The 18495-nt window shown below is 41.1% G+C and overlaps 1 protein-coding gene across 1 annotated transcript in view; it reads left to right on the top strand.

Annotated features, from left to right (window-relative positions):
- Positions 1-1407: 1407 nt before the first annotated feature.
- LOC138081835 (transmembrane protease serine 11F-like) overlaps positions 1408-18495 on the top strand; it is a 139737-nt gene continuing 122649 nt past the window's right edge. The window contains exons 1-4 of the mRNA XM_068974955.1: positions 1408-1557; positions 4367-4394; positions 12438-12589; positions 15049-15265. Coding sequence (XP_068831056.1) covers positions 1408-1557; positions 4367-4394; positions 12438-12589; positions 15049-15265 — 547 coding nt within the window. The remainder of the gene's footprint in view (positions 1558-4366; positions 4395-12437; positions 12590-15048; positions 15266-18495) is intronic.

Genomic DNA, 18495 nt, shown 5'->3' with positions numbered 1-18495 from the left:
AGAGAAAACAAAAGATCTCGTGTTTAGTTGAGAAAAGCCTAACTGAAGAAAATGTTCCTATCAAAATGTACCATTACTATTTGTTTTCTATTTCTTGTGCCCACAACATGGTTATCTCTCCACACAACAACACTCTTGGTTTTAGTCATTCAGACTTTCTGGAATTGAGAAAATATGTCCTTGTCCACTGCAGGTTAGCAAGCAGCACTCTAGGAGACTAGAACCAATACCTTCTGAGAGTTGGTTGGAACACACTGTATATGCCTTCCTTTCTGTATTTTGTGGAAGGGATGTAGCTGTGAATTAAATCTGGTCTGAATTTAGGCATGGTTTAGAGTCTCCTATTTGTTATGGGGTCTTGATCAACTCTTGAAATCATTGTTTAAAAATTTCACCATAAGCAACATTAGGCAAAACAACACCTTTTTGACTTACAGAAACCAAGTAAACTAATTTTGCTTTGTTCATACAGGCTTCTGTGGAGATCCTTCATTTGTAACATGTATAAAAAGAGTAGCTATGAACCATGAAAGTATATTTTAATTAAAACAAATTTAAAAGCAAACTCTCTTTGTTCAATATGACAATTTTTTTCTTTTCTTTTTCTCCTTTTTTGGTTTGTTTTTTTGTTTGTTTTCTAGAGTCTTTTACTGTTGACCATCTCTCTTTTTTTTTTTTTTTTTCCCTGTTATTCTTGCCACTTGGTTCATAACTTGGGAGAGGGCTTCAGGGTGGTAAAAAAGCTACCTTGTTCATTCTATTAATTTCTGAGAGATTAATATTGAAACTCCAACTAAAAAATCTTAATTTATCTATTTAAATGATTGTAATATATAGTGGAACTATACATAATTTTTTTCTGTGTTTTCCAAGTCTTTAGTAAATTTGTTATCATATTTTACTAATTTAAAAAATAAAAAAGAAAGATAAAAAGCAGAAAAGAAATCTACCTCAAGGCTGGAGAGAGAGGCTTGGGCAAGTGGGTGGGGGAGTAAGGGGTAAGGAGGTGGAGAGGTGGGAAACCAGCGGGTGGGACCCTCAAAGGGCCCTGTAGGCTGGAGGATACTGGACACACTTGAGGATGATGCTGGCCCAGCCTCAGCAGAACTGAGGCCCCAGACAGCCTGTAGAGTTTGGTCAGGTCATCATATACAATCTGAATGAATTTCAGCTTGGAGTCTAGGAAGTGGCTCTCCAGGAAGCCACAGAGGTGACAGGCAGAGCTCAGGCATGCCTCCTCTCCCAGGCCAAGGCGGTTTGGATAGTGGGCAGGCTGCCTCCCTACACATCAGGATTTCCTGGGGTCAGTTGCCATGCAGGTCTTGCATCTTCAAGAGATGCTGGGTGTCTGTGCACTGCTGGATCAACTCACTGAAAAAGCCATCTGGGGGTCATTGTCTAGTGGGAATGCAGGTCCAGAAGGAGGGAGGTGAGCCAGACCCACAGGAGCAGGTTGACCAGGCACTGATGGTGGCCTCTATTTGGGAGGAATATGTCTACCTGATCTGGGGGCTCATGGTTCATGGGCAGCTAGGAGCCAACCTCACACCCCAAATGGTGATGGAATAACCAAGAAGACAGCTCTAGAGTCAGAGATGTAGAAAATAAGTTTATGGTTACCAGAGAAAAAAGAGGAGGGAGGAGGTATAAGTAGGGAGATCAGGATTGACATATACCTACTACTACGTATAAAATAGATAAGGACCCACTGTATAGCACAGGGAACTCTACTCAATACTCTGTAATGAATATGGCAAAATAATCTAAAAAAGAGTGGAGCTGATTCACTTTGCTGAATAGCCAAAATCAACACAACATTGTAAACCAACTATACTCCATTAAAAAATTTTAAAAAAGAAGCTGAGGCTGAGAGCTGAGGAGGAAGTTGAGGGTGTTCAGAGGCTGGAGGGACAGATACCTTCCAACCAGAGACAGATCTGTACCCTGTGCCTGTAGCTCCTGTTTTGAATATACTTAAAGTATATTCTGCTTAATTATGTAAACTGTTACTTTTTTAAAAAAAGAACAAGTACTAATTCAGTTCCTTTATCCATGAAATGATAATTTTAAAATTATTTCCTAATAGCCTTGATGTTATCATTATGTTAAGAACACTGCAAACTTTGGCACAGGTGCTTTTGATTAGAAACATTTATCTTAAATACTTCATTATACATTAGTTAAATGTGCATAACACATATGCAGTTAATACATTAAAAAGGTTTCAAATTGTTTTGAATATTTATGGAAATGTATATTATATAGTATACATATTAAAAATTTATACTTTAAAAATCTGAGATTAAGAAAGGAAAACAATGATGACTTGAAAGAGTTATTCCAGATATTCATTCAGCTTGTATTGGAAGAAACATCAAAATCTCAGTGTCCACAAAGTCTGGAAACTTGATGTCCAGTCTACAACCCTAACACACTTTTTCTAAATTCTGGGAAAGAAGCTTCTTCTACAGCACTGTGAAGTGTTGTTGGATTATTGTTGGTGATTTGTTCTTTTGTAGCCATCTTAATCATTTATCTCCTTGGCCTTATGTTTATTCATTAGGCTTTTGACATTGTCCTTGGTGGTGGCAGATCCTGTAATTGATTTTTCTATAAAACTAGTGTCTAGATCCAGTTACTTTTATACTGGACCTTTTTCAGAGTCTTGTCTTTCCAGTTTTAAGCTGCATATTTTTTCTTGAATCATTCATCCTCAGCCACAAGACTATCCACATACCTCTTCAGATCTGCTAATATGTGTGCTGAATTTGTTAGTTCATTCTTTTATGATGTCCTTTGAGGCTTTGCTTCCAATAGTACATGGACTTTTTGGTTCACTCATTTTCTTGGAGTGTTGGAGCCTTTCAAAAACAAAAAGCAACAACAACAAAAAAAAAAAAACACTTGAATTTGTGTCATATGCTTCTCTTAGGAAAGGCCACTCTTCCGGAAAAGAAGGGATCTTCACCCTTCAGGAGACTCTGAAGACTGGGTTTGTGGGTTTGTGGGTTTTTGAAGGCTGAAGATAAGTCCCTCCATTCTTGTCCATGTTCTGTTGGGCTTTCATTTTTTTCCTCTTTGTTTTTCTTTTTCAAAGTCTCCTTTACAAGTAGTAGCTATTGCATGAGGCTATGCAATATCTGTTATAAATAAACTTGCTTGGCCTGTTTAGCTTACAGCTTTGAAAAGTTAGTTGACATTTTATAGCTTCTTAGTATTTCCTGTCAACTGAAAACTCTACATGCCTTTCTATTACTGATGAACAGTTGAGAGGTACTTCCATTACTCTCTATTGACTCTCAGGTGAATATCAACATAGCCACAATGGCCAAAATGACCTGGCACAGGGTCCATTCTATCAGGGGAGATCCATCAGGCTATTGTAAGGAATTCTCTACTGCCCCTGGGAACCTGAAATACTGAGAGGTTTGCTAATTTTTTTGGAGACAGCATCTATTCTGAATTTATAAATGAGTTGCATAAGCCCTGTGAGCTTGAGGGTACTTATCTCTGTTATAATCTCTTTTCTCTGCACTCTTGTAGTCAGCCTACTATGCTAGCTTTGCCAGATGCATATCCTTGATCTTAAATTATCTGCAGCAGTGGTTTTCAAACTTTGAGCTCTTAGGATACTTCTGTTCTTCAAAATTATTGAGAATCCCAAAGAGCTTTTGCTTATATAGATTATACCTATGGATATTTATCATATTCAAAGTTAAAATAGGAAAATATTTAATCCACTTAAAATAATAATAAACTCATTAGATGATAACAGAACTTTTATTTGAAAATAGCTATATTTTCTAAGGGGTTTTCCTGGTGGCTCAGGCAGTAAAGAATCTACCTGCAATGCAGGAGACCCAGGTTTGATCCCTAGGTATTTTCTAAGACAAAAATATGAGAAAAATGGCGTTACTTTATAGTTTTGCAAATGCCTTTCATATATAGCTTAATAGAAGACAGCTGCATTCTCATCTCTACTTTGTATTAAATTTGCTGTTTTGGTTAAAGTATATGAAGAAAATCTGCCACTGACAGAGGTATGCAGTTGAAAAAGGGAAGAGTAAGGCAATATTATTTCTAGATAGTCTCCTTTGAAAATACTATTAAGTGTAGTTTCTTCCAATGTCGAATTCAATGAAATTTTTGTGCGAATTTTTGTGTGAATTTTTTTATATTAAAATCCATTAGAAGACCTGGCAGTTTGGGTGAATGTTTTATCCATATGTGATTCTGTTGGAGTATTTATTGGTCATTTTGAGTTATTCTTATGTTCCAAGTATTGACATCTTCTATTATAAAATACCAAAATAATCATACTCTCAATATCAGAACTAATATCATCATAAAAATCTTTCATTATCAGGGGGCTGTCAAGTTCACATGCCTACATGGTAAGTAAGTTCAGTCATATCTGACTCTTTGTGATCCCACGAACTGTAGCATGTCAGGCTTTTCTGTCCATGGAATTTTCTGTCCAAGAATACTGGAGTGGGTTGCCATTTTCTCCTCCAGGGGATCTTCCCAGCCCAGGGATTGAACCTACGCCTCTTATATCTGCTGTGTTGGCAGACAGGTTCTTTACCACTAGCGCTACCTAGGACACCCAAGTTCACAAGGACATGTATGCATTTACCAAAATTCTAATTTTTCACAATAAATCTCAAATTTTATCATTAGTAACATGTATCTTCAGTTGTTTTCTTTATGATGGACTTATTTCCTTCATTTTCAAGATATTGTCTACCAAATACTGATTCTAAATAGCCACAGTTTTCACTCACTCTTTTCAAATAAAGTGTTGTTCCATGATAAAACTGGTGAGTTCAGCTTGTAAGTTGTACAATCACTCAACATACAGCAGAAGTGCCCATGTGTACTTCCCATTTTGTCATTCAGAGCATTACAAAGACAGGTACTCAGTGTCAAAATTTCATACAATTTGTAATTTTTAATGTTTCATTCAAGGCATTCTCGATGAAATAATATCTTCCTCTATAAATATTTGACTTTGAAAAATACAAGGATATGATGATTCTTAGTATAGTTTGATTCCACTACCTCCATTAGCTAAGGTGAAAGTGAAAGTGAAGTCATTCAGTCGTGTCCAACTCTTTGTGACCCCATGGACTGCAGCTCACCAGGCTCCTCCGTCCATGGGATTTTCCAGGCAAGAGTACTGGAGTGGGTTGCCTTTTAGCCTTTTTAGCCACCAATGCTTTGGTACAACTGGTGTGGTTTTACAGACCTCTTGAAAGGTTTTAGGGTTCACAAGGGGCTCATGTTCAGTTCAGTTCAGTTGCTCAGTCATGTCCCATTCTTTGCAACCCCATGGATTGCAGCATGCCAGGATTTCCTGTCCATTACTCACTCCCGGAACTTACTTAAACTCATGTGCATCGAATAGGTGATGCCATCCAACCATCTCAATCCTCTGACTCCCCTTCTCCAGCCTTCAATCTTTCCAAGCATCAGGGTTTTCTCAAATGAGTCAATTCTTTCCATCAGGTGGCCAAAGTATTGGAGTTTCAGCTTTAGCATCAGTCCTTCCAAAGAACACCCAGGACTGATCTCCTTTAGAATGGACTGGTTGGATCTCCTTGCAGTCCAAGGGACTCTTAAGAGTCTTCACCAACACCACAGTTCAAAAACATCAATTCTTCAGTGCTCAGCTTTCTTTATATTTCAACTCTCACATCAATACATGACTACTGGAAAAATCTTAGCTTTGACTAGACAGACCTTTGTTGGCAAAGTAATGTCTCTGCTTTTTAATAGGCTGTTTGCTGCTGCTGCTGCTAAGTTGCTTCAGTTGTGTCCGACTCTGTGTGACCCCATAGACGGCAGCCCACCAGGCTCCCCCGTCCCTGGGATTCTCCAGGCAAGAACACTGGATTGGGTTGCCATTTCCTTCTCCAATGCATGAAAATGAAAAGTGAAAGTGAAGTCATTCAGTCTTGTCTGACTCTTAGCGACCCCATGGACTGCAGCCTATGAGGCTTCTCCGCCCATGGGACTTTCCAGTCAAGAGTACTGGAGAGGGTTGCCGTTGCATTCTCCAAATATGCTGTCTAGGTTGGTCGTAACTTTCCATCCAAGGAGTAAGCGTCTTTTAATTTCATGGCTGCAGTCACCATCTGCAGTGATTTTGGAGCCTCCCAAAATAAAGCCTGACGCTGTTTCCATTGTTTCCCCATCTATTTCCTATGAAGTGATGGGACTGGATGCCATGATCTTAGTTTTCTGCATATTGAGCTTTAAGCCAACCTTTTCACTCTCCTCTTTCACTTTCATCAAGAGGATTTTTAGTTCTTCTTTGCTTTCTGCCATAAGGGTGGTGTCATCTGCATATCTGAGGTTATTGAGATTTCTCCTGGCAACCTTAATTCCAGCTTGTGCTACATACAGCCCAGAATTTCTCATGATGTACTCTGCAAATAAGTTAAATAAGCAGGGTGACAATATACAGCCTTGACGTACTCCTTTCCCGATTTGGAACCAGTCTGTTGTTCCAAGTCCAGTTCTAACTATTGCTTCTTGACCTGCATATACAGTTCTCAAGCAGCAGGTCAGGTGGTATAGTATTCCCATTTCTTGAAGAATTTTCCACAGTTTATTGTGATCCACACAATCAAAGGCTTTGGCGTAGTTAGTAAAGCAGAAGTAGATGTTTTTCTAGTACTCTCTTGCTTTTTTGATGATCCAGCAGATGCTGGCAATTTGATCTTTGGTTCCACTCCCTTTTCTAAATCCAGCTAAGTTCCTGGTTCACATACTATTGAAGCCTGGCTTGGAGAATTTTGAGCATTGCTTTACTAGCGTGTGAGATGAGTGCAATTGTGCAGTAGTTTGAGCATTCTTTGACATTGCCTTTCTATGGGATTGGAATGAAAACTGACCATTTCCAGTCCTGTGGCCACTGCTGAGTTTTCCAAATTTGCTGGCATATTGAGTTCAGCACTTTCACAGCATCATCTTTCAGTATTTGAAATAGCTCCACTGGAATTCCATCACCTCCACTAGCTTTGTTCATAGTGATGTTTTCTAAGGCCCACTTGACCTCATATTCCAGAATGTCTGGCCCTAGGTGAGTGATCACACCATCATGATTATCTTGGTAGTGAAGATCTTTTTTGTACAGTTCTTCTGTGTATTCTTGCACTTCTTCTCAATATCTTCTGCTTCTGTAAGGTCCATACCATTTCTGTCCTTTATCGAGCCCATCTTTGCATGAAATATTCCCTTGATATGCCTAATTTTCTTGAAGAGATCTCAGTCTTTCCCACTCCTTTGTTTTCCTCTGTTTCTGCATTGATCGCTGAGGAAGGCTTTCTTATCTCTTATTGCTATTCTTTGGAACTCTGCATTCAGATGCTTATATCTTTCCTTTTCTCCTTTGCTTTTCACTTCTCTTCTTTTCACAGTTATTTGTAAGGCCTCCTCAGACAGCCATTTTGCTTTTTTGCATTTCTTTTCCATGGGGATGGTCTTGATCCCTGTCTCTTGTACAATGTCATGAACCTCTGTCCATAGTTCATCAAGCACTCTATCAGATCTAGTCCCTTAAATCTATTTCTCATTTCCACTGTGTGATCATAAGGGTTTTGATTTAAGTCATACCTGAATGGTCTAGTGGTTTTCCCTACTTTCTTCAATTTAAGTCTGAATTTGGCAATAAGGATTTCACAATCTGGGCCACAGTCAGCTCCCGGTCTTATTTTTTCTGACTGTATAGAGCTTCTCCATATTTGGATGCAAAGAATATAATCAATCTGATTTCTGTATTGACCATCTGATGACGTCCATATGTAGAGTGTTCTCTTGTGTTGTTGAAAGAGGGTGTTTGCTATGACCAATTGTGTTCTCTTGGCAAAACATTGTTAAACTTTGACCTGCTTCATTTTGTACTCCAAGGCCAAACTTACCTGCTATTCTAGGTATCTCTTGACTTCCTACTTTTGCATTCCAGTCCCCTATAATGAAAAGGACATCTTTTTTGGGTGTTAGTTCTAGAAGGTCTTGTAGGTCATCATAGAACCATTCAACTTTAGCTTCTTTGGCATTACTGATTGGGGGATCGACTTGGATTACTGCGATATTGAATGGTTTGCCCTGGAAACGAACAGAGATCATGCTGTCATTTTTTGTGATTTCATTCAAGTACTTCATTTTTGGACTCTTGGTTGACTATGATGGCTACTCCATTTCTTCTAAGGGATTCTTGCCCACAGTTCAGTTCAGTTCAGTCACTCAGTCGTGTCCAACTCTTTGCGACCCCATGAACTGCAGCATGCCAGGCCTCCCTGTCCATCACCAACTCCCAGAGTTCACTCAGACTCATGTCCATCAAGTCAGTGATGCCATCCAGCCATCTCATCCTGTCAGCCCCTTCTCCTCCTGCCCCCAATCCCTCCCAGCATCAGAGTCTTTTCCAATGAATCAACTCTTCGCATGAGGTGGCCAAAGTACTGGAGTTTCAGCTTTAGCATCATTCCTTCCAAAGAAATCCCAGGGCTGATCTCCTTCAGAATGGACTGGCCGCATCTCCTTGCAGTCCAAGGGACTCTCAAGAGTCTTCTCCAACACCACAGTTCAAAAGTATCAATTCTTTGGTGCTCAGCCTTCTTCACAGTCCAACTCTCACATCCATACAGGACCACAGGACAAACCATAGTCTTGACTAGTTGGATCTTAGTCAGCAAAGTAACATCTCTGCTTTTGAATATGCTATCTAGGTTGGTCATAACTTTTCTTCCAAGGAGTAAGTGTCTTTTAATTTCATGGCTGCAGTCACCATCTGCAGTGATTTTGGAGCCCCAAAAAATAAAGTCTGACACTGTTTCCACTGTTTCCCCATCTGTTTCCCATGAAGTGATGGGACCGGATGCCATGATCTTCGTTTTCTGAATGTTGAGCTTTAAGCCAACTTTTTCACACTCCTCTTCCACTTTCATCAAGAAGCTTTTTAGTTCCTCTTCACTTTCTGCCATAAGGGTGGTGTCATCTGCATATCTGAGGTTATTGATATTTCTCCCAGCAATCTTTATTCCAGCTTGTGCTACATCCAGCCCAGCATTTCTCATGATGTACTCTGCATAAAAGTTAAATAAGCAGGCTGACAATATACAGCCTTGACGTACTCCTTTTCCTATTTGGAACCAGTCTGTTGTTCCATGTCCAGTTCTAACTGTTGCTTCCTGACCTGCATAGAGATTTCTCAAGAAGCAGGTCAGGTGGTCTGGTATTCCCATCTCTTTCAGAATTTTCCAGTTTATTGTGATCCACACAGTCAAAGGTCTTGGCATAGTCAATAAAGCAGAAATAGATGTTTTTCTGGAACTCGCTTGCTTTTTCAATGATATAGCGGATGTTGGCAATTTGATCTCTGGTTCCTCTGCCTTTTCTAAAACCAGCTTGAACATCAGGAAGTTCACAGTTCATATATTGCTGAAGCCTGGCTTAGAGAATTTTGAGCTTTAGTTTACTAGCGTGTGAGATGAGTGCAATTGTGCGGTAGTTTGAACATTCTTTAGCATTGCCGTAGTAAATATAATAGTTATCTGAGTTAAACTCACCTATTCCAGTCCATTTTAGTTCACTGATTCCTAAAATGTCAGTGTTCACTCTTGCCATCTCCTATTTGACCACTTCCAATTTGCCTTGATTCGTGGATCTAACATTTCAGGTTCCTATACCATACTGCTCTTTACAGTACTGGACTACATTTCCATCACCAGTCACATCCACAACTGGGTGTTGTTTTTGCTTTGGCTCTGTCTCTATCTTCTCCTGCGAGAACTCCAAAATTATAACTCATTGCTGAATAACCATCGACAGAAGAATCCAACCAAAAAAAGATACTCCATGTCCAAGGGCAAAGGAGAAGCCCCAGCATCATGGTAGGAGGGGAAAAATCACATTTAGAATCAAACCCCAGAGACGCTCGGAGGGCTCAAACAAACCTTGTGCATACCAGGACTCAGAGATTCACAGAGACTGAGCCAGAACTGTGTTTGAGTGTCTCCTGCAGATGGATGGGTCAACAGCGGACTGCTGCAGGGGTAGGGCCTCTGGGTGCAGTAGACCTGGGTATGACATAAGACCTCTTGGAGGAGGTCACCATTAACCCCACCATAGAGCTACCAGAACTTACACAGGACTCTTGAGGGCACAAAGAAAACCTTATGCGCACCAGGACCCAGGAGAAAGGAGCAGTGACCTCCACCAGAGACTGACCCAGACTTGCCAGTGAGTGTCCAGGAGTCTCTGGTGGAGGCGTGGGTCAATGGTGGCCTGAGGCAGGGTTGGGGGCACTGAGTGCAGCAGTGTGTGCATGGGACATTTTGAAGGAGGTCACCATTATCTTCATTACCTCCACCATATTTTGGCCCCAGGTTAAACAACAGGGAGGGAACACAGCCTCACCCATCAACAGAAAATTGGATTAAAGATTTACTGAACATGGCCCCACCCATCAGAACAAGACCCAGTTTCCTGCTTAGTCAGTCTTTCCTGTCAGGAAGTTTCCATAAGTCCCTTATCCTCCTCCATCAGAGGGCTGACAGAATGAAAACCACAATCACAGAAAACTAACCAATCTGATCACATGGACCACAGCCTTGTCTAACTCAGTGAAACTATGAGCCATGCCACATAAGGCCACCCAAAATAAATGAGTCATGGTGGAGAGTTCTGATAAAATGTGGTCCACTGGAGAAGGGAACAGGAAACCACTTCAGTATTCTTGCCTTGAGAACCCCATGAACAGTATGAAAAGGCAAAAAGATAGGACAATGAAAGGTGAACTCCCCAGGTCAGTAGGTGCCCAATATGCTACTGGAGATCAGCGGAGAAATAACTCCAGAAAGAATGAAGAGACAGATCTAAAGCAAAAACAACACCCAGTTGTGGATGTGACTGGTGATGGAAATAAAGTCCAATGCTCTAAAGAAGGAGCTCACAGTGTATAGTTAAAATATGGCTCATTGTGGTGACCTGACAAACAAGGGGTGAAATCACAGTGGCCACATTGCCTTGGTAGGCATCCTGTATCTTCCTTAAGGTGATATCCTGTTTTCCCCTCCTGGTGCCAGTTTCTTAAGACTACATGACCACGCGACCTTGAGACCCCTTCAACTACATGACCATAAGACCCCAGCTACTGGCTAAAGATAAACTGAGGCTCCCTCCCTCCAGAGCACAATTTCCCACCAATAGGGTATAAGAAGGATTGAATGTAAAAAGAGAGCACTAGTTTCTCTCTAAAGCCAGTCACTTTCTTTCTTTCTTTCTTCCTTTCCTATAATAAATCTTTCTCTGCCTGAATGCCTGGCTCACACTCCTTTTCTCCATGCTCATCTTACAAAAGGATCTTAGAGATCCTCAAGAGTCAACAGCCACACTTTCAAAACTACTAATTGTTCTCAAGGGTAGGTTATATAACCAATATCCAAAATAATCTTAGCAATCCAGGTGGCCCAGTGGTAAAGAATCCACCTGCCAATGTAGGAGACACAAGAGACTTGGGTTCAGTCTCTGGCTCAGTAAGATCCCCTGGAGTAGGAAATGGCAACCTACTCCAGTATTCTCATCTGGAGAATTTCATGCACAGAAACCTGGTGGTTTAAAGTCCATGGGGTCTCAGAGTCTTGACATGACTGAGCAACTGAGCGCATACATTATGACTCCTAGTATGGTTTGATTCCACTACCTTGATTTCCTAAGGTACTAGCAGTTTTAGCCACCACTGCTTTTGCACATTGGTGTGATTTCACAGACCTCTTGAAAGGATCTTAAGGATTGTCCAGAATCAATGGCCACCCTTTTAAAACCACTGTTTGTTCTCAAGGGCAATGTTCATAACTAATATCCAAAATAATCCTATCAACTATATATAACCAAAAAATCACTAATCTATATACTCATAAATGACAGAAGCATGTGGAAGAGGCAAGAAACCAGAGTGATAATGTTGTCATGCGAGTGTATGTTCCTCGGTTCTTTGTCTCGTCACAACAAAGATTTGGAGTGACGGACATTAAAGCCCCCTCGGCATGTCACAGCTCTCAGGTCTTGGATAGACTGTGTTATAGTTCTCAGGTCTTGAATGGACCATGTTATAGCTCTTAGACAAATCAGTGTTACAGCTCAGTATTACAGCTCTATTTTATTTAGAAGATAGCAGGGAACATCCATCTTTGAGGCATGAGGGCATGTCGATCCAAAGACACGAAGAGAAGAGCACCCCAGCGTGCGGAAGAGAGAGAGAGAGAGAGCTAGCTTTGGCTCCTCTATTTGTATGTTTATCTCTCCCTGGGCCTGTCCTGTGTAAATTGGGCCAGCCAGGAGTGTTGTTTGTTTAACTTGAGGTCCTCACTCCGGTCCTCCGACCTTCTTTTGTTCTATTTTTGCTGGCTTTTCCCTTCCTTGTCTTTTAGCCACCGCCATTTTGGACTCCTTTTCCCTATTCTACCTACCTAACAAGCTCAATCAAAAATTTATCAGAGGAAGTGCCTGTGAAATAAAGCCCTATAACATACACAAGAAGAATCCAGGAAAAGACTTCCTGGCAAAGGGGCGGAGGTACTTGGTAATGGCATCCAAAATAGAGAAAACACATTGTCAAACACCGTGACTGAACATAGCATCATGCATTAGTCAGGGTAGGCTAGAGTACACTGTGCTAACACACACCTAAATCTTCATAGTTTAACACATCCAAATTTATTTCTCCCTCAAAGACTATTATTGATACTGGCCAGGGTTCTTGGCCTTCCCCAATCAATAGACATTAACTAGAGGCTAGACAAGAGATTCAGACAATTCAGAAATTGCTTTATTGGGGTCTCTGCTGCAGCAGAGGGGAGCGAGAACAAGTAACAGTTGCTCCTTGAGAAGGGGTGAGGGGTAAGGTGAGGTTAGGGCTGTGTCCTGCAGGTCAGGCCTGAGGGGTGGCTTTTGTGCTCTGCCCATCTCTCTGGTCCCATTGAGTTCAGACCGTGTTTGCAGTACTCTGTTTTTGCTCCAGGATTTTCAAATGGACAGAGGAGCCATTAAAGGACACTAAAGGTGTCAACTAAAAAGTACAGTCACAACCTGAAAGTAGAGTTATTTTATTTGGTGGGAATGTTTAGGACTCTGAGCCTGGGAGAGAGCATCTCAGCAGCTCTGAGAAAATAGCTCTAAGGAAACAGGAGGGAAAATCAGGCTATATACAAGCTTGCAACAAAAGGGAGCAGACAGTCTGAACATCAAAGATCACGTATCAAGTCAAGGAATTTAGCTTTCTTTGTATGGGAAGATGCAAGCCTCTGAGCTCACTGAATTCATTCCTTTCATATGCACCTCAGCTATCTGGGCCAGGCTGCTTCCTTGTTCACCTTGCTTCTTGAATTCCCCCAGCTCCTCAGCCATCACTGTGGGGAGTGAATCTCAGTTTGGGGAGCCTTCATTCATATTTGGAGGCCAGAAATTGCTGGTGGTTGAGTCATTTCTTGTTTGTTAATATGTCAGGAGATATTTTCATCTCACAAAGCCTACAGTCCGTGGGGGTCACAAAAGAGTCGGACACAACTAAGCACAGCACAGCACTTCAGAAGTGGCTGTTGGTTTTTGGGTTTGTGCGTGTGTGTCTTTTTGTATCCTTTGGTCCAAAATTTGTCCCAGCTGCATATTCATGCAGTTATTTTTAGTCCCATATACTTTCTTTGTACTTTGTTGCTCAAGGAGAGGCTTGTCCAGATGCAAGCACTGCAGCACCGCTGCAAAGGGTCGCAGGTCCTAGTCTGTCTCACTGCCAGTAGTTTTAGGGGAAGCACACTGATTGAAACCTCCCAACCTGGCCAGGCACCACAGTAACTATTTGCAGGAGTTGTTTTATGACAGGAGATCCTGATAAGATATACGGAACTAATAACCCACCACCAACTGGAAGAGTTCAGGAAAGGTCTAAAGGAGACAGCGTATGTCCGTCCACTTCCCAAAATCCCTCTCGCTAGCACCCATCTTGGCTGAGTGATGCGTGTGCCACCAGGAAAGATTCTGAATTAGAATGATTGGCCAAAGACCACCCGGAAACTAATCCCATCACCATAAAACCGAGAATGTGAACCACGCGGCAGAGCAGTTCTCCTGGGTTCTGTTATCCTACTGCTCTCCACCTGGGTGCCCTTTGCCAATAAAATCTCTTGCTTTGTCAGCACGTGTGTCTCCTCAGACAATTCATTTCCGAGTGTTAGACAAGAGCCCAGTTTTGGGCCCTGGAAGTGGTCCTCCTTCCTACAACAGTAGGACAGCTCTCCAAGGCAGCTGGAGCAGCAACTAAGGCTTTTTTTGTCTTGTGGCATTGTCACATGGACATGTGGGTTCCACAGTCCATGACAGAGGAGGAGAAAGCTGCTGATAGCTCCACTAACAGAACCAAACATGCATCCACTGATACTCCTAGACCATTAGCTGTAACTCCTCAAATGACCCCTTCTAACTTTAAGGGGGCTGAGAAATGTGAGAGAGTGCTTGGATATTTGGAGAGCCTTACACTTCTCTGACTGAAACTAGTTCTTTAAAATAGACCCCTGGCACAGAGATAATTTCTAAGAGTAAAGATTTAAGGGAGATTCATACTGCACTTTCAGATCAAAAAGGAATAGAAGTCAAGGAGGAAAGATCAGATAATAAGCAGTGATTCTTTATGGTATAAAGAGCAAAATCTCAGTCTAGTATTGGAGAGCTAATTTTTTTCCTTTAAGTGGGTAGAAGAGGGAAAGAGAAACTGTTGGGGCCATTGTGAGGAAATCAGGAGAGACTCCATCTTGAGGCCTATCATCCATTTTAAAGACAGGATGTGAAGTGGGCCTGAACCCTGCCCAAGAGTGAGGAAAGCATTGCTAGTGAAAACCAGGTCTCCTGGAGACTTCCCTCACTACGGATGGCAAACAGAGACTGTAGTTGTGGTCAGGGCCCCCTGTTAGATTAACCATGGAGACACCCTCCCATGATATATAATCATTGTCGTTCCCCTCCTTTAACCTCAATTGTTTGTTCTCCTAGCACCTACTTGTTGTTAAAACTCAATCATATGCAACAAAAAGATTGCTAACATGTAACCAGCCAGGTAGTGGGGGTATAAAACCAGGCCTCTCAGAAACATCAGGATCCTTGTTGGGAACTGATTTCCCTTGGACCCGCTGGTGTAATAAACCACACTCCACTGTCTTGAGTGCCCTCCAAGGTGTTTTTTGTGACTACAGATTCCACAACAAAACAGGTAGGGAGAAGTCTAGAATTACACAAATTTCTATCATAATGGGGGCTTTCCTGGGGACTCAGAATCTGTCTCCAATGTAGGAAACCCAGGCTCAATTCCTGGGTCTGGAAGATCCCCTGGAAGAGGAAATTGCAACCCATGACAGTATTCTCACCTAAAGAATTCCATGGACAGAGGAGACTGTCAGGCTATAGTCCATGGAGTCACTAAGAGCTGGACACAACTGAGCATTTTTTTGTTCTTTTTTTATATATAATAATGCTTAGGGGAAAAAAAAGTTACAATAAAATACCATGTGGTTTGTCTCTCCTGTGTAAAACTGGCATAAAAAGTCTAAAAGGAAATATAGGATGATTTTAACAACTAATTCTGGTGATATTTATATTTTCCATAGTGAGCATGGTTACTTTGTAACCAAAGGAAAAACAAGCTTCATTTTAAAATACCATTCTAAATGATACATTACCTACAAATAATAAATCTAATATTAACATGTGACATTCATTAATGTGGTAAATATGCTTTCCCCCTCCTTAAACTGGGATGTGTGGCTTGATATAAAGTCTGACAAGACTGAAGATTTTGCATCAAGTAGTCCTGGAAAATCATGTAGCTGCATAGCCACAAAGAACTGAAAAGTTGTAATTATATTTCTTTAAGCTCAAATGTGACATGTTTATATATGGTACACATATTTATTACAACATATATTCTTGCTCTCCACAAATATATTACTGAAACTTACATTAATTCAATTTCTATAAAGTGAATTATATTTTAAATTACTAAAATAGCTTGTATTTAATAAGGTATTACTCTGAATTATTTTTCTGTATAAGATGTATATTCAGTTCAGGTCAGTTCAGTTCATTCACTCAGTTGTGTCTGACTCTTTGCGACCCCATGAACCACAGCACACCAGGCCTCCCTGTCCATCACCAACTCCTGGAGTTCACTCACTCATATCCATCAAGTCAGTGATGCCATCCAGCCATCTCATCCTCTGCCGTCCCCTTCTCCTCCTGCCTCCAATCCCTCCGAGCATCAGAGTCTTTTCCAATGAGTCAACTGTTCGCATGAGGTGTCCAAGTACTGGAGTTTCAGCTTTAGCATCATTCCTTCCAAAGAAATCCCAGGGCTGATCTCCCTCAGAATGGACTGGTTGGATCTCCCTGCAGTCCAAGGGACTCTCAAGGGTCTTCTCCAACACCACAGTTCAAACGTATCAATTCTTCGGCGCTCAGCCTTCTTCACAGTCCAACTCTCACATCCATACATGACCATTGGAAAAACTATAGCCTTGACTAGACGGAATTTAGTCGGCAAGGTAATGTCTCTGCTTTTGAATATGCTTTTGATAGGTTGGTCATAACTTTCCTTCCAAGGACTAAGTGTCTTTTAATTTCAAGGCTGCAGTCACCAACTGCAATGATTTTGGAGCCCCCAAAATAAAGTCTGACACTGTTTCCACTGTTTCCCCATCTATCTGCCATGAAGTAAGTGATGGGACCATATACCATGATCTTACTTTTCTGAATGTTGAGCTTTAAGCCAACTTTTTCACTCTCCTCTTTCAATTTCATCAAAGGGCTTTTTAGTTCTTCTTCACTTCCTGCCATAAGGGTGGTGTCATCTGTGTATCTGAGGTTATTGATATTTCTCCCAGCAATCTTGATTCCAGCTTGTGCTTCATCCAGCCCAGCGTTTCTCATGATGTACTCTGCATATAAGTTAAATAAACAGGGTGACAATATACAGCTTTGATGTACTCCTTTTCCTATTTGGAACTAGTCTGTTGTTCCATGTCCAGTTTTAACTGTTGCTTCCTGAACTGCATATAGGTTTCTCAAGAGGCAGGTCAAGTGGTCTGGTATTTCCATCTCTTTCAGAATTTCTCCACAGTTTATTGTGATCCACACAGTCAAAGGTCTTGGCATAGTCAATAAAGCAGAAATTGATGTTTTTCTGGAACTTTTTTGCTTTTTCCATGATCCAGCGGATGTTGGCAATTTGATCTCTGGTTTCTCTGCCTTTTCTAAATCCAGCTTAAACATCTGGAGGTTCATGGTTCACATATTGCTGAATCCTGGCTTGGAGAATTTTGAGAATTACTTTACTAGCGTGTGAGATGAGTGCAATTGTGCGCTAGTTGGAGCATTCTTTGGCATTGCCTTTCTTTGGGATTGGAATGAAAACTGACATTTTCCAGTCCTGTGGCCACTGCTGAGTTTTCCAAACTTGCTGGAATATTGAGTGCAGCACTTTCACAGCATCATCTTTCAGGATTTGAAACAGCTCAACTGGAATTCCATCACCTCCCCTAGCTTTGTTCGTAGTGATGCTTTCTAAGGCCCACTTGACTTCACATTCCAGGATGTCTGGCTCTAGGTGAGTGATCACACCATCGTGATGATCTGGGTGTTGAAAATCTTTTTTGTACAGTTTTTCTGTGTTTTCTTGCCACTTCTTCTTAATATCTTCTACTTCTGTTAGGTCCATATCATTTCTGTCATTTTTTGAGCCCATCTTTGCATAAATGTTCCCTTGGTATCTCTAATTTTCTTGAAGAGATCTCTAGTCTTTCCCATTCCTTTGTTTTTCTCTATTTCTTTGCATTGGTCACTGAGGAAGGCTTTCTTATCTCTTCTTGCTATTCTTTGGAACTCTGCATTCAGATGCTTATATCTTTCCTTTTCTCCTTTGCTTTTCACTTCTCTTCTTTTCACAGCTATTTGTAAGGCCTTCCCAGATAGCCATTTTGCTTTTTTGCATTTCTTTTCCATGGGGATGATCTTGATTCCTGTCTCCTGTACAATGTCAGGAACTTCATCAGGCACTCTATCTATCAGATCTAGTCGCTTAAATCTATTTCTCACTTCCACTGTATAATCATAAGGGATTTGATTTAGGTCATACCTGAATGGTCTAGTGGTTTTCCCTACTTTCTTTTATTTAAGTCTGAATTTGGCAATAAGGATGATGCCAAATGATCTGAGCCACAGTCAGCTCCTGGTCTTGTTTTTGCTGACTGTATAGAGCTTCTCCATCTTTGGCTGCAAAGAATATAATCACTCTGATTTTAGTGTTGACCATCTGTTGATGTCCATGTGTAGAGTCTTCTCTTTTTTTGTTGGAAGAGGGTGTTTGCTATGGCCAGTGCATTTTCTTGGCAAAACTCTTATTAGCCTTTGCCCTGCTTCATTCCGTATTCCAAGGACAAATTTGCCTGT

This window comes from Capricornis sumatraensis, chromosome 7 (genome assembly GCF_032405125.1).
Source record: "Capricornis sumatraensis isolate serow.1 chromosome 7, serow.2, whole genome shotgun sequence".
NCBI classification, from domain to species: Eukaryota; Metazoa; Chordata; class Mammalia; order Artiodactyla; family Bovidae; genus Capricornis; species Capricornis sumatraensis.
This window is presented reverse-complemented; position numbering and strand designations above follow the sequence as displayed.